General features: G+C 42.6%; 1 protein-coding gene across 8 annotated transcripts in view; it reads right to left on the bottom strand.

Moving 5' to 3' along the window:
* The window catches only part of sh3gl3a (SH3-domain GRB2-like 3a), a 124878-nt gene that overhangs the window by 15776 nt on the left and 94313 nt on the right, over window positions 1-14789 (bottom strand). For 4 of the 8 annotated variants that reach the window (XM_078530439.1, XM_078530441.1, XM_078530438.1 and 1 more), the window contains exons 2-3: window positions 12210-12278; window positions 2434-2506 (exon numbers count right to left, since the gene is read on the bottom strand). In XM_078530439.1, coding sequence (XP_078386565.1) covers window positions 2434-2506; window positions 12210-12278 — 142 coding nt within the window. Of the gene's footprint in view, window positions 1-2423; window positions 2507-12209; window positions 12280-14789 lie in introns of those variants that run through there. The other 4 variants (XM_078530444.1, XM_078530446.1, XM_078530442.1 and 1 more) reach the window with 4 other exon arrangements.

The raw sequence follows: 14789 nt of genomic DNA, 5'->3' as shown, positions 1-14789 counted from the left end.
GTTTACATTGAAAGCGCTGGGCTGAAATTTCCAGATATTGGTCACGACTGAGGGGGTGCTTTGCTCCATAGCACTGACACGGTCGCTCTACTGGTCGGTTAAGGCATTGTTTCCCTTGGGCTGGAGGGTCCCTGTTCTGTGCTGTTTCACTAACTGGACAGTGGGGATTACTTTGTACCATGTTTTGCTTTCCCCCCTTAACATGGATCTGTGCTGCACATGGATTTCAGATTGCCTGACAATCTGGATGGCTCTCTCAAAGGTTAGATCTTCCTTCACTTGAAACACCGCTACTCCTACAATTATTCTGTCCGATTAACTCAGATTTCAGGTCGCCATAATCACAGCCTTCAGACATTCTGCAGAGCTCATTAATGAAGGTGTCAACAGATTCTCCTGGCTACTGGACAAGTTTATTACATTCAGCACTTTCCAGGCTTTAGTTAATTCTGAGGTTAAAATAAGTGTTGAATGCTTTTAAAACTTCATCAAATTTTGAAGATAATTCTGATTCCTTATCTAGCAATTATATCGTTGGCTATCGGGCCAGTGAAGCAGTATGTTAACTTGTTCAGCTTCTGTCTTTTTATACAGACCTGAAGCAATCATGTATCTGAGGAATCTCTTTCTCCAGAGTCCCCATTTTTGCGATTGATCTGGGCCTTGGATAAGTCCCAAATTGATCTGGAAGAGCAGATTTCTGATCCATGGTTAAAATTTTAAAATTGCAGGTTCAGCTTTAAGAGGTTTCCAAAAATCCAAGATGGCGCCACCGTATGATTCTTCACAAAGGGGTTTTTCTGCGCTTGCCGGTTTTGGCGGGTTCCCGCAGTAAGGGTGTTCGCGAGCTCAACGTTTTCATTTTTTTTTCAAACAGTGTCTGTCTGGATTGACTGCTTAGAGTTTTCCCCGCTTTAGCGCAATGTTCTTGGGTCTAGGAAATTTCAAATCCGGCCTTTTGCTGGATTTTTTTAAGGTGTCTAGTCAGTTGCAATTAATTTTTAACACAGGTGATTATTTTTTTTCTTTGCTTGGAACAAGCTTGACCACCACATGTTCAGGCACCTACTCGGGAATCGGGTTTCTGGGACTGCAATTTAAACGGCAATTTCTGACCACTGCAGTATTTAATTTTTTTTCAGTACTTATGTTGTCCAGGAATTAAAAAATTTTCACTCAATCCTGCTAGGTCTGCTGACTGTGCAAACTCTGAGTATTGAAGCCGGGATGCCGATGGATTCAGAATGCCTACATTCTGCTGCAGTAGGGAATTTATTTTCTGTCTTCAGGTTCTTAGCCTTTCTTTTGAAATTTCCTCTGGCGATTTCCTTCTGCGCCTTCGCTCCTTGAGCTTTTCTTCAGGTCGGAATGCTTCTTTGATTTTTCTTTTCTTTCAGTTATCCAGGATTTTGACTTTCTTCTGTAGTCTCTGCAAGGTTTCGAATTGTTCCATTCACTGCCACCATGTTGTAAGGTGTTGGGCGTAATTCAGTAGGTCTTACTAAGGTATTCATAATCTTAGGTAGTTCAACAGCAAGTATTTATTAACTACTAGAAACTATATACATAGGTACAGTAAAGGGTCCAAGCTAAGAACTGTCTCCATGCTTGTTTCTACACATGGCTCTGTCCAACACTGCACTGACCCCTAGGTGCGGGTCATGTGTTCTCTTACATCACTGTGTGGGCGGTGCTGTACTCAGTCCCACATTAACTCTTTATGTGCTAGACCCTTATACTACATTCTCTATCTCATTAATACTCACACTGCCTAAGTAAATTTCTCTCTCCCTTTCAAACACCTCAATTGATTCAGCATATATGGTCTTCTGGGATAGCACATCCACACTGGCACAACTGTTTGTACAAAGATGTTTTTCCTGGATTCACTTTGAACAGACCTGGTTCAGGATCCGCACCCCCCCTCCCCACCCACCCCACACACACAAAACCCCTCAATTTTTCAATCCAAGTATGATCCTGGTGAATGGTCACTAGATTTTCTGAGAGTGATATATTCTAAGAATGACCGCAGTTGAACTTAATTACTTTTATATATTACAACCTTTGTGATGAAACCCAATACCTTATTTGCTTTATTAATCTTGCAAGTTTACTTATATTGGCTTGTGTGCCTAGATCCCTAAATTCTCTTGTTCGCAACTGTCTGCCTGGAGCCTTCCCATTTAGATTGTAATCCCATCTGCCATTCTTGCATCCAAAATTTAATAAATCATTTTTTATTAAACTCAATTGCATCTGGCAATGTTCCACTCATTCACTATACCTACTGAAATGTTCTGCTCTCGAATGGTCAATTCATTGTGTCACCTAACCTAGCGTTCAAGAAAAGTCCTATTCTCACCGAAAAGCATCAAACAAGAAGTCACGATGGAAAATAAAATTTATTTTAAAAAAAATACCATTTCATACCCGGATTCGGCTGCAAGTACTCAGTGGTTTTAGACAGAACCTCTGCCACAGCTTTGCTTGTAGCTTCTATTTTCTTAAAATAAGCAAAAAAAAAAATCAAAGTTCATTTGAAAATGAAGTATGAATGTCTACAATAGTTATAGTTAATACTTTTGCATAAAGCTTCAACATATTGTGACGAAACATAGAATGTGCGAGTACTGCTAATGCTCCAAGAGCACATTACACATCTCTCCACATACCATCGATAAGATCTACACCCAACATTTTTCTACATAACTCTTCATTTGAGAATTTTTCCATTTAAAAATCAGAGCAGTTTCCTTCACTGCACATGTAATATTGCCCCACTCAAATTAGTTTCAGATCTGTCAACCAGAGAAAGATTGATGTACTCAGAATATTAATATCCACTATTTTAAATGCTGAGTTTTTTTCGTTGTTATTTAGGTAAAGCAAGCATTGAACAAACATGAGTTTTTTTGGTAGAAAACAGGGTGAAAACAAGGGAATAAATTCAAAGCTCAAGGGTTTAAAATGGTGCTACATAGATTCAAAATTCTGTAAAACCCCAGATAAATACAGCAGGGGGAAATACACCCAGGTAAATTTGTGGAGTACACAAATCATGAAATATTGAAGAGGAAGCATCCTTGGACAGCAAGCTGTTTAGCGAATGCAGACAGAATCGGTCTCCCATTTTCTCCTCTCTTCCAAACTTTAACTCATACAAAGTATTACTGCCTGTATCCACTTGGACCAAGTCCCATTCACTCATCACCTCTGTACACACTGACCTACACTGGCTTCCGGTCAAGCAATGTCTCAAATTTAAAATATTCATCCTTGTGTTCAAAGCACTTTGTGGCCCCGACCATCGCTATCTCCAACATCCTCCTGTAACTATTTCAGATCTTGGTACTCCTCCAATTCTGGCCTCTTGTACAATGCCAATTTTATTTGCCCCATCTTTGGCAGATATCCCTTTGGCTGTCTGGAATTGTCTCTCAAATACTCTTTGCTTCCCCACTTCTCCCTTAAGGAGCTCTTCAAAACCTAGATCATCCACCTGTCCTGATATATCCTCATGAGGGTTCATTTTCAGATTTTGTTTGGTATCACTCCTGTGAAGCAGATTGAGATATTTTACTACGTTAAAGAGACTATAAAAATGCAAGTTATTGTAAGACATCAGAAAACAGTACAGAAGTATACTGAAGTATAATCACGTACAGCCTTTTATTAGTTGCTATTAGCAAATCCCAATTACTGCTGGTGCTTCCCTCACAAGTTAAATTTCTTTCAAATCAATGCTGTTTCATATTTGAAGGGTTTCCTCTTGGCATTGTCCCTATGGAAGGATGAATGACCTTTACAATGTGGGCCTCAAGTTCTCCCTCTGACCGCAAAAGACCTTTAATTTGTGCCAATTGTTGAGTGGCATCACCCACCCTTTCAAATTTATTTCTTATGCAAGGAATAACAAGACTTTACACAGATTATGAATATCAGTGAAACAGAAAAAACTTCTGGTAAATTATACAATGTACACTCAGCATAAGAAAATCTTTCCTAAAATTCAGACAAACTTTGATAGCTCTACAAACAAGGAAAACTATGCCACAGTCTGCAGTGCAAGATTGTAACCAAAGCTGGTAACAAAAGAGAAAAGTACTTAAGTAGATATATGAAAAGGATGTCATACTGATGGAAGTATTTTATGGGTTCTATCCAAAATATTATAATTATAGAAAAATATCCTAATTTTCCTGGTTGTAAAAATCATTTAAGACGTAGGGAGAAATTTGTTTGCAGATGACTTATGTTGATTACCCGGGGGCAGATAGAGCCATGGGTTGTGACCTGTTCAGTGTTCTTCATTGATATCATTAGGAAAAGCCATATAGGGCAAGTAGCAGCCATATATCTGCCTGCCCTCAGGCAAATTGATGGAGTCTGTCTAACACCACTAGAATTAGAGCTACGTGGATGAATTTCTCTCCTAAATAGTTTAAGCATTTCATTCATTGTATGACCTGGTAACTCTCCAAGCTATCCAACAGTGCCCTGTGGTAGAATCCACGGGTGAACTACATGTGTTGAAGGACAGATACTGGAATATGTTGAGTACTTCTCCACCACCTGTCTCAAGAGGCCACCATTGACAAACAGATCTAACACTGGATCAGCTGCACCAGCTCAACGTTCTACAAACTATGGCATTGAGTGTTTGACAACAAAGACCTCCGCAAGTCAACAAAAGCCTCAGTGTGCAGAGTCGTCATCACCACAATCCTGTACTGCAATGAGACTGGAACTGTGTATTAATGACACAAAAGGGCACTAGAGAAATTCCTTCAGCAATGTCTCTGCTGCATCCTTCGGATTCAAGGGGAGGATCATTGAACAAGCGCTATGTTCTTCTTGAAATCGGCTCCACAAGCATTCAGGCAAAACTCCTATATAATCAAATTCAATGGGCTGGACACTGTGTCCAGATGGATGAAAACTGTCTCTCCTGCAAGGTCCCGTTTTCTCAAATTTCATATGGCCAATGATGTTCCAGAGGAGGACAAAAAGAAGCTTCAAAGTCACTCTGAAGCTCTCCTTGAGATGTGCAGCATTGACCTAACGACTGGGAGGAGCTTGCTACCAATCGTTCAAAATGGCGATAGCTTGTCCATCAAACTGCATTACACTTTGATTCGCAATGTCTTAATGATGAGGCACAGTAGCAGCAGAGAAGGAAAAAGGAAGCAAATTATGCACTCCGAATCCCATTACCTCGTGGGACATTCTGTCCCATGTGCCCAAAGATCTGTGGGTCGAGAATCGGCTTGTTCAGTCACATGTAGATCTATGGCAGAAACTTGCAACCCTTGGTGGACATCATCCTCGAATTGAGGAATAGCCAATGGTAATCACGTTCAGAAATAATTGTTTTAGAATTTAGAGCTCAAAAGAAATACAACATAATGGCCAGAAAAGTAATTCAAGATAAATATACCATCTTAAAAACCAAGATAAATCCACTACACAACATCTAATAGTAGATATGATGGTCCATCTAAACCTCCTCCCGAGGTCCCCAGCATCACAGATTCAGTCTTCAGCCAACTTGATTCACTCCATGTGATCTCAAGAAACAACTGAAGGCACCGGATACTGCAAAGGCTATGGGCCCTGACAACATTCCAGCAATAATACTGATCACTTGCACTGCAGAACTAGCAACAACCCCAGTCAAGCTGTTCCAGTACAGCTACAACACTGTCATCTTCCAGGCAATGTGGAAAAGTTCCCTGGTATGTCCTGTCCACAAAAAGCAGGACAAATCGAACCTGGCCAATTACTGCTGCATAGCCTACTCTCGATCATCAGCAAAGTGATGGAAGGGGTTGTCAAAGTGCTATTAAGTAGCACTTACTCAACAATAACCTGCTCACTGACACTTAGTTTGGGTTCCAACAGGGCTGCTCAGCTCTTGACCCCATTATAGCCTTGGTCCAAACATGGACAAAGGAACTGAAATCCAGAGGTGAGGCGAGAGTGGCTGCCCTTAACATCAAGGCAGCATTTGACCGAGTGTGGCATCAAGGAATGATAGTGAAACTGAAGTCAATGGGAATCAGAGGGAAAACTTTTCGCTGGTTGGAGTCATATCTAGCACAAAGAAAGATGGTTGTGGCTGTTGGAGGTCAATCATCTCAGTCCTGGGAGGTCACTGCGGGAGCTCCTCAGGGTAGTGTCCTAGGCCCAATCATCTTCAGCTACTTCATCAATGACCTTCCTTCCATCACAAGGTCAGAAGTGGGGATGTTCACTGATGATTGCACAACATTCAGCACCATTCGTGACTCCTCAGATACAGAAGCAGTCCGTGTCCATACGCAGCAAGACCTAGACAACATTAACATCCATGCCACACAAATGCCAGACAATGACCAATTTGGACCATCTCCAAAAAGAGATAATCTAACTATCGCCATTGACATTCAATGACATCACTATCGCTGAATCCCCCACTATTAACATCCTGGGGGTTACCATTAACCAGAAACTGAACTGGACCAGCAATATAAATACTGTGGCTACAAGAACAGATCAGAGGCTAGGAATCCTGCAGTGAGTAACACACCTCCTGACTCCCCAAAGAGGGAGAGCATACCATCTACAAGGCAGAAGCCAGTGGTGCGATGGAATACTCTCCAATTGCCTAGATGAGTGCAGCTCCAAAAACACTCAAGAAGCTTGACACTATCCAGAATAAAGCAGCCTGCTTGACTGGCAACCCAACCACCACCTTAAATGTCTACTCCCTTCTCTACTAATTCACACTGGCAGCAGTGTGTGTCATCTACAAAATGCACTGCAGCAACTCACTAGGGTTCTTTCAACGGCATCTTTGAAACACACAACCTCTACCACTAAAAGGACAAGGGCATCAAATGCATGGGAACACTATCACCTGCAAGTTTTTGTCAAAGCCACACATCATCTTGACTTGGAACTATATCGCCGTTCCTTCACTGTCACTAGGTCAAAACCCTGGATTCTCTTCCTAACAGCACTCTGGGTGTACCTACACCACATGGACTGCAGCGGTTCAAGGCAGCAGCTCAACACTACCTTCTCAAGGGCAATTAGGGATGGGCAATGAATGCTGGCCTAGCCAGCGATGCCCACACCCCATGAAAGAATGAAAAAAAACTTGGGTTTTCTTAAAGGGACACTTTAAGATAAGCCCATCTGACCATGATTTCTGAGGCTGCAGAAAGAAACATGGGCCTGAATTTCATAGTTTCCCTACTTTCCAGCTTCTATCAGGGTGCTTCCAGCGAGCTCTCTGAAGGCCGACAGCTGCTGCGGAGCTGCCTCAGAGAGCTGCAGACCTGGACAGATTAAATGACAAGAAAAAATGCACCAAACTGCGTCTATGCAGCACATACAAGCTCCTGACAGCAGAACTCAAAAAACATGAGTCCCCAGATATTTTTTAAATTATATTTCACCCTGGACATTTCATCACACCCTTGGATGACGTTTTGTTGAAAACAGGCCGTCCACCTGCCCCCTTTTGCCCGTGCGACGAGTGCAAAATCGCACGGAAAATGTGAAATTGTGGACAATTGGGTTTTTAATGGCTTTAGTGGGCCTTTTAATTGTTGAGGGGTGCGACTCCGACTCTCGCGTGTGTCCGCCGACCTCAATACTGCTCGCGTGCGCGACGATGTCAGAACGCATGCCCGATGTCACTTAGCGCAATTTCACGTGCTTTCAGGTCGGGCACACGCCTTCCCCATCAACGTAAAATTCTGGCCATGGTCACCCAGTGTCCGTGGCTGGCTAGTCCAATAAATCATTTTTCTGCCTTTCTAATAATACTTCATTTGGATAAGTTGCAGGCTGAAAAAATGCTCAAAAATAAACTGATAGAACATGTACACAAAAAGATTTCATAGTTTTCCTACTTTCCAACTTCTATCATTAAACAAATCAGCCGTCAACATTTAAACCACACAAATGCATTTGGACATGCTGCAGTTAGAAGGCTATCTTTTCTAAGTGGCTTAGATCATGATGCCCGTAATGCTGGATGTGGGTCTTGTGGATATTGAACACAATGAATTTACAGTCTATTGCGAGCCACTGCAATAAACAAGTGAACATAAGTTAGGTACCCGAGGAAGAGAAGGATAAAATTGGTCCATTACTCTGGACCAAACTCAAGTATCACCTCGCAGCAGGTAGAGATCTGCAAACAAGCTTCACTCATCTAATTCTTCAACATTCCTGATTTTTATCATTCTACCATTGGTGGACCTGCTTTCAGTTATGTGGGCCTGAAACTCTGGAATTTCCTCCCTACAGCTTTCTAACCTTCTTTCCTCCTTTAAGGCATGCCTTAAAACCTCTTTGACCAAGCTTTTGCTCAATTTGATATGCTGTCAAATTTTGTTTGACAATGTCCCTGTGAAGATCACCTTTTACTATGTTAAAGGCACTATAAAATGCTAGTTGCTATTTTCTGTTTGCTCCATCAGTTGGGGGATAAATTGTGTTGCAGGCTTTGGGGAAAGGTCGCCACATTATAGGAAGGATGTGATTGCACTGGAGGGGGTGCAGAGGAGATTCACCAGGATGTTGCCTGGGATGAAACATTTAAGTTATGAAGAGAGGTTGGATAGACTTGGGTTGTTTTCGTTAGAGCAGAGAAGACTGAGGGGCGACCTGATCATGGTGTACAAGATTACGAGGGGCATGGACAGGGTGGATAGGGAGCAGCTGTTCCCCTTAGTTGAAGAGTCAGTCACAAGGGGACATAAGTTCAAGGTGAGGGACAGGAGGTTTAGGGGGGGATGTGAGTAAAAACTTTTTTACCCAGAGAGTAAAGGAAGGTCTTGCCTCACAAATTTAATTGAATTCTTTGAGGAAGTGACAAGAAGGGTTGATGAAGGTAGTGCAGTGGATGTTGTGTACATGGATTTTAGCAAGGCATTTGACAAGGTCCCACATGGCAAATTGGTCAGGAAAGTAAAAGCCCATGGGATTCAGGGTAATGTGGCAAACTGGATAAAAGGTTGGCTTTGTAACAGGAAACAAAGGGTAATGGTCGATGGATGCCCTTGCAAATGGAAATTTGTCTCAAGTGGTGTTCCACAGGGCTCGGTGTTGGGACCCTTGCTGTTTGTGTTATATATTAACGATGTGGACATGAACGTGGGGGGCACGATTGGGAAATTTGCAGATGACACAAAGATTGGCCAAGTAGTGGATAGTGTAGAGGATAGCCATAATCTCCAAAACGATATAGATGGGTTGGTGGAGTGGGCGGTAAAGTGGCAGATGGACTTTAACATAAAAAAGTGTGAGGTCATACATTTAGGGAGGTCAAACAGTTACAGGGATTACAAAATAAATAGGAATTTACTAAGAGGGGTAGATGAAGTGAGAGATCTTGGCGTACAAGTACACAGATCTCTGAAGGCATGAGTTCAAGTAGACAAGGTTGTAAAGAAGGCATAAGGAATGCTCTCCTTCATTGGAAGAGGTATAGAATATAAAAGTAAGGATATAATGTTGGAATTGTATAAAACACTGGTGAGGCCACAACTGGAGTATTGTGTGCAGTTCTGGTCACCACATTACAGGAAGGACGTAATAGCTCTGGAGGGAGTGCAGAGAAGGTTTACAAGAATGTTGCCAGGGTTAGAAAAGAGTAGTTACGAGGAAAGATTGGATAGGCTGGGGTTATTTTCCTTAGAACAAAGAAGGCTGAGAGGTGACTTGATTGAGGTGTATAAAATTATGAGGGGAATAGATAGAGTGGACAAGATAAAATTGTTTCCCTTAATGGAGAATTCTAGAACCAGGGGACATAGATTCAAGATAAGTGTCAGAAGGTGTAGGGGGGACATGAGGAAGAACTTTTTTAGGCAGAGGGTAGTGGGTATCTGGAATTCGCTGCCCAAGTTGGTGGTAGAGGCAGAAACTTTAAACTCTTTTAAAAAGTACCTGGATCTGCACCTAAAGTGCAGTAAGCTGCAGGGCTATGGGCCGGATGCAGGAAGGTGGGATTAGAAAGGGCACCTGGGTGTCCTCAGGCTGGCATGGACAAGATGGGCTGAATGGCCTCCTTCTGTGCTGTAACTTTTCTATGGTTTCTAGGGTGGTGACGGTCTGGAATGCACTGCCTGGCAGGGTGGTGGAGGAGGGTTGCCTCACATCCTTTAAAAAGTACCTGGATAAGCACTTGGCACGTCATAACATTCAAGGCTATGGGCCAAGGGCTGGTAAATGGGGTTAGGTAGGTAGGTTAGGTGTTTCTCACGTGTCGGTGCAGACTCGATGGGCCGAAGGGCCTCTTCTGCACTGTGTGATTCTGTGATTCTGTGAAAGTATCTTTAAAAGTAACCTAATAATTTCTTCTGCATCCCCGCCAAAAATAAAGTTTGAAAAGTTACCTGCTCTTTAAAAGGTGACAGTTATGTACTTTCATTTTATTGACATGATTTATAAATCAGACAGCAGGTGGCACTCTAATGTTTTAGAATAAGCTTGTTTGAGTCAGAGTATTGTAACAATACTGCTGTATTTAGCATGATACAACACCCAACCACAGAATGTTGCAATCACAAAACAGCCATCAGCCACCATGGTGCCAGTGTCTTTCTCCCTTTCAGTTGCCTCAACTAATCCCTAAACTCCTAATCACTTTCCATGCCCATTATTTTCAAATTATTATTGAATCCTCTTTTGAAGAATCTATGCGGCTGGATTTTACAGCCCTCCCCCAGTGTTTTCTCGTTAGGGGAGGAAAAGTAAAGTATGAGGGATGGCAAACCCAACACCTTCCTGCCCAGCCCCAAGCTGATCCCCATCGCCAATTAATGCAAAACACATAACTCATTTTTAGCACACATTCCATAGAAAAGACAAATTCTAAACATCCATTTGCAAAGGCATTACACACATTTTCTACCATAAAATTGATTGGAATTTTAATGAGACTCTCAATATATCCTCTACATATTGTGAAGGTCAAATCCTAAAGGGATGGAAGTGCAGTTTGCTAATACTCGATTCGATTCTCAAATTAAACAAATTATAGGCAATCCTATATGATACCATTGATGTTTTCACAAACACCTGTCTCAGTTTGTGAAAATATGTAATTTTCACAAGCTTTGGCTCACCTAACCCAGGATCTCCTTATGTGATAAGCTGGATGGGCGCTGAAATTGACAACCTGCCCACCGTTTTCAAGTAATTAAGGGTCAATTGAGCTAATGGACCTATATAACATGCTGACCATGCCCATCAAACGGTTGGTGGGCAGGCCAGTTTTTGTAGAAATGGAAGGAAGGGGCACAGGCATTGGGGGGGGTGCCCTTTGCGCTTTGCTCCCCCCCCGCCACCCCAAGATGTTGCCCCCTCCCCAACCTTTGTTCCATCTCGCCTGGCCACCAAAACGGGTCCTTCCTTCCCTCCTAACCTCATTCCCTAGGCTGTCCAATCGGTCCCCGCCCAAGACCTCTGACTTACATGGGTCCGGGCACCGTGGCTGCCTTCTCCGCGGGCTTGCTTGCAGTCCCAGCAGCGCCCACTGACAGTTCTGGAGCTGCAGGGACTGCTGACTGGCTGGCAGCTCTCGAGGGCTGGACGCCCTCCCACTGAGCGGGCGAAGTCCCACTCTCGGCCCGTTTAGCCCTCCGGCAGCATGTCGCAGCTGTGGGGCAGGCTTCTTTCAACTGCATCAGCTACTGGCTGACTCCTGCAATGGAGGGCGAGGTGGGGAGGGTGAGCAATATGCAACACTCACCCCCTTGTGAAATCCAGCCCATGCTTTCTGTTTCAGCCATGGTTTGTGCCATTTGGTAACCACTGACATGTAAAAAGGCACTTTAGCTTTTTTTCTAAGTTCCACTTCAATTCTTCATGAGATTAGTATAAATTTGGTCTTGTTACCATCTCAGCAGCCAGTGGAACCAATCCATCACTATTTACCTTGTTATTACATTTTCATAGTCTTGATGGCATCTATCGCATCACCTTCTCAGCTTTAATTAAAAAGCCCTTATTTTTCAAATCCCTTTTCAAAAACGAAATCTGTATTCTACAATCAACAAAGCTGCGGTTTAAACTAAGGAGCTTCAAATATTTTCACTTGTATACAGCGTCTGAAACATATTCACTATGTTTAACCACCGAATTGATGAATTTTTTGTTCCTTTTGCTATTTGCTGTAAGCCTTACACAGAAGCACCTTTACTTACCCGTTCCATTTCTACAAAGTCCTCATCTAGTTTTGTTCCTTCAGCTCCACCCATTTTTTCACTAACAAACTGCAAAACAGAAATGTTGAAAATGTCAAAAAAAACAGCAGTACCCAAATGTTTTGTTCATGGAATGCAAATAAAGTTAACAGCCAAACATACAGCGACAACACTTTTAATAAAAGACTACTACCAATTTATGTTATTCAGACTGCCCAAGTGCAGCATGTGGACGTACTGCATGTGACCTTATGAATCCAGGTGGAGAAACCATACGAATGTGCAAGAGTGGAGGGGATGACGCAAGATGTAGCCAGGTGGAGCAACCTTTGAAAGCAGAGAGGAGATGCTATCAATGAGTAAGGTGTCTAGCAGGCCTGAACTATCAATGTACTCCTCAAGGATGAGGTTACGAATGAAGGATGTCTTGTTTGCGAGGGTGAATCTGGTGGATTTTGCAATGCAACGGAGAGAAAGCAGGAAAATACTGTTAGGTTGAGAGAAGGCAATATTTAGGTCACATAGAAGGAGTGTGTAGGGATGAGGAAGTTACAAAAAGCAGACCCAGAGGAGTAAAGTAGAACAGGCAAATGAAATGAGTGAAGTTAAAGCAGTTTGGGGTTACTGGTATGTCATATTGTAAATGAGATGGAAATCCACAGGTTGAAGCAGGGTGTTTATGGGCTGAAGGACAGTAAGTCTGGGATAGTGAGGGCAGGAGCTCATCGGGGAATAGTAACAGATTGAGAGGATGATTGGCACAAGCAGTGTATTCATATGTAAATTAAAAATATTTACTTTTGACAGTTGGATACCAATAAGAATAGTTGGGAATCTTGAAGCTATCCACACAGGTAGAGTTCTGCTTTGCCCGATATGGAGAGGCAGCTCTATTTTCTTCTGAACACAATCTACTTACTTCAGGGCAAAGAGCTCAGAAACAAGTTGATAACTGTCAAGGCTGAAGAGCTCCAATATTGTACATAATAAGTAGTGCCAAAGTTTACCAGTTAAAATGGCAGCGCTGAGCACTGCTGAACTTCCAATTGGGACTATGCGATCTATTGGAGATTTTAGATTGCAAGGTTATTTGGTGGAGAGCAGGATGTATTTCAGCTAAAATGATAAGTCAACCCCTCCAGGTAATGAGCTGAGCTGGATGAAGTACTACAGATCTGTCTGTTTTAGGTCTCGGATTACTGGTGTGTGCCATTCAGGTAGATGTTGACGTGGTTCCAATTTTCCTAAAGAGGCACAATTTAACTTACCCCATGGAGGGGATTCTTTATTGGACAGCCGACAAACATGACTTAGGCCCCTCGTTCAGTGGATAGCAGATACCAATAACTCCTGAAAAGCTCCTGGTGAGCGGCAGAACTCACAATCAAATGTACAAGTACGCTGTAACAATCATCCTGACTACAGCATGGCACATGCTATTGTAGTTGGAGGTGCAAGCTTGAGCAGCAATTGCTTCCCTCTCCACAACACAATCATGGTAGGAACCGAGTCTAGATACGAGAGTGTCCACTGTATATGCAGCCACAGGTAATGCATGTGGCTATCATTCCAAGATGCAGGATTCTGTCCTCAGCTACAAGATCCACCTCTACCATCTGGGTGGTGGAAGATTCTAACTGGCAAAGTTTGGGTTTGCCAACTATCCTAGTGTTTTAGCCATCCATTCCCAGTGTTTTAGCCATCCTTTCCCAGTGTTTACATACAAACATCTAAATTAGGAGGAGTAGGCCACTCAGCCCCTCGAGCCTGCTCCCATTTAATAAGATCATGGCTGATCCGATTGTAACCTCAACTCCATATTCCCACCTACTCCCTATAACCTTTCACCCCCTTGCTTATCAAGAATCTATCTACCTTTGCTTCAAAAATATTCAAAGACTCTGCTTCCACTACCTTTTGAGGAAGGGAGTTCCAAAGGCTCACGATGCTCCAAGAGAAAATATTTCTCCTCGTCTATCTTAAATGGGCAACCCCTTATTTTTAAACAGTGACCCCTAGTTCTAAATTCTCCCACAAGAGGAAACGCCCCCTCCACATCCACCTTGTCAAGACCCCTCAGGGTCTTATATGTTTCAATCAAGTCACCTCTTACTCTTCTAAACTCCAGTCGATACAAGCTTAGCCCGTCCAACCTTTCCTCATAAGGCATCCCCACCCATTCCAGACATTAGTCCAGTAAACGTTCTTTTCCATTTCTGACACAAACTGCTTAACCTAGGTTTTCAGACTTTGGGAAAGGGACATGTCCACTGTTACACAGCCATGCTTTATATCAAAAATGACTTTATTGAGTGGACTGAGACCAGTGGTTGAGTTTTAAAAGACTGAACATGCAGCATTTTTTTTTTAGAAAGGACTTAAGAGATTTCTAAAATGGCCGAACATTTGCATAAACGTACCCTACAAATTTCAAATTCATTAAAATGGAGTCAGGTTGTCTAGAAGAACCCAGAGACAATCACATCAGAGGAACGTGAATGAGCCCATCTCCTGAACCATTCACAAAACATCCAGGCAGCTCCTGTATATTCAGATGGATGTGGAACAAGCCATTAGAGG

The sequence above is a fragment of the Cetorhinus maximus genome, chromosome 26 (genome assembly GCF_964194155.1).
Source record: "Cetorhinus maximus chromosome 26, sCetMax3.hap1.1, whole genome shotgun sequence".
NCBI lineage: Eukaryota > Metazoa > Chordata > Chondrichthyes > Lamniformes > Cetorhinidae > Cetorhinus > Cetorhinus maximus.
This window is presented reverse-complemented; position numbering and strand designations above follow the sequence as displayed.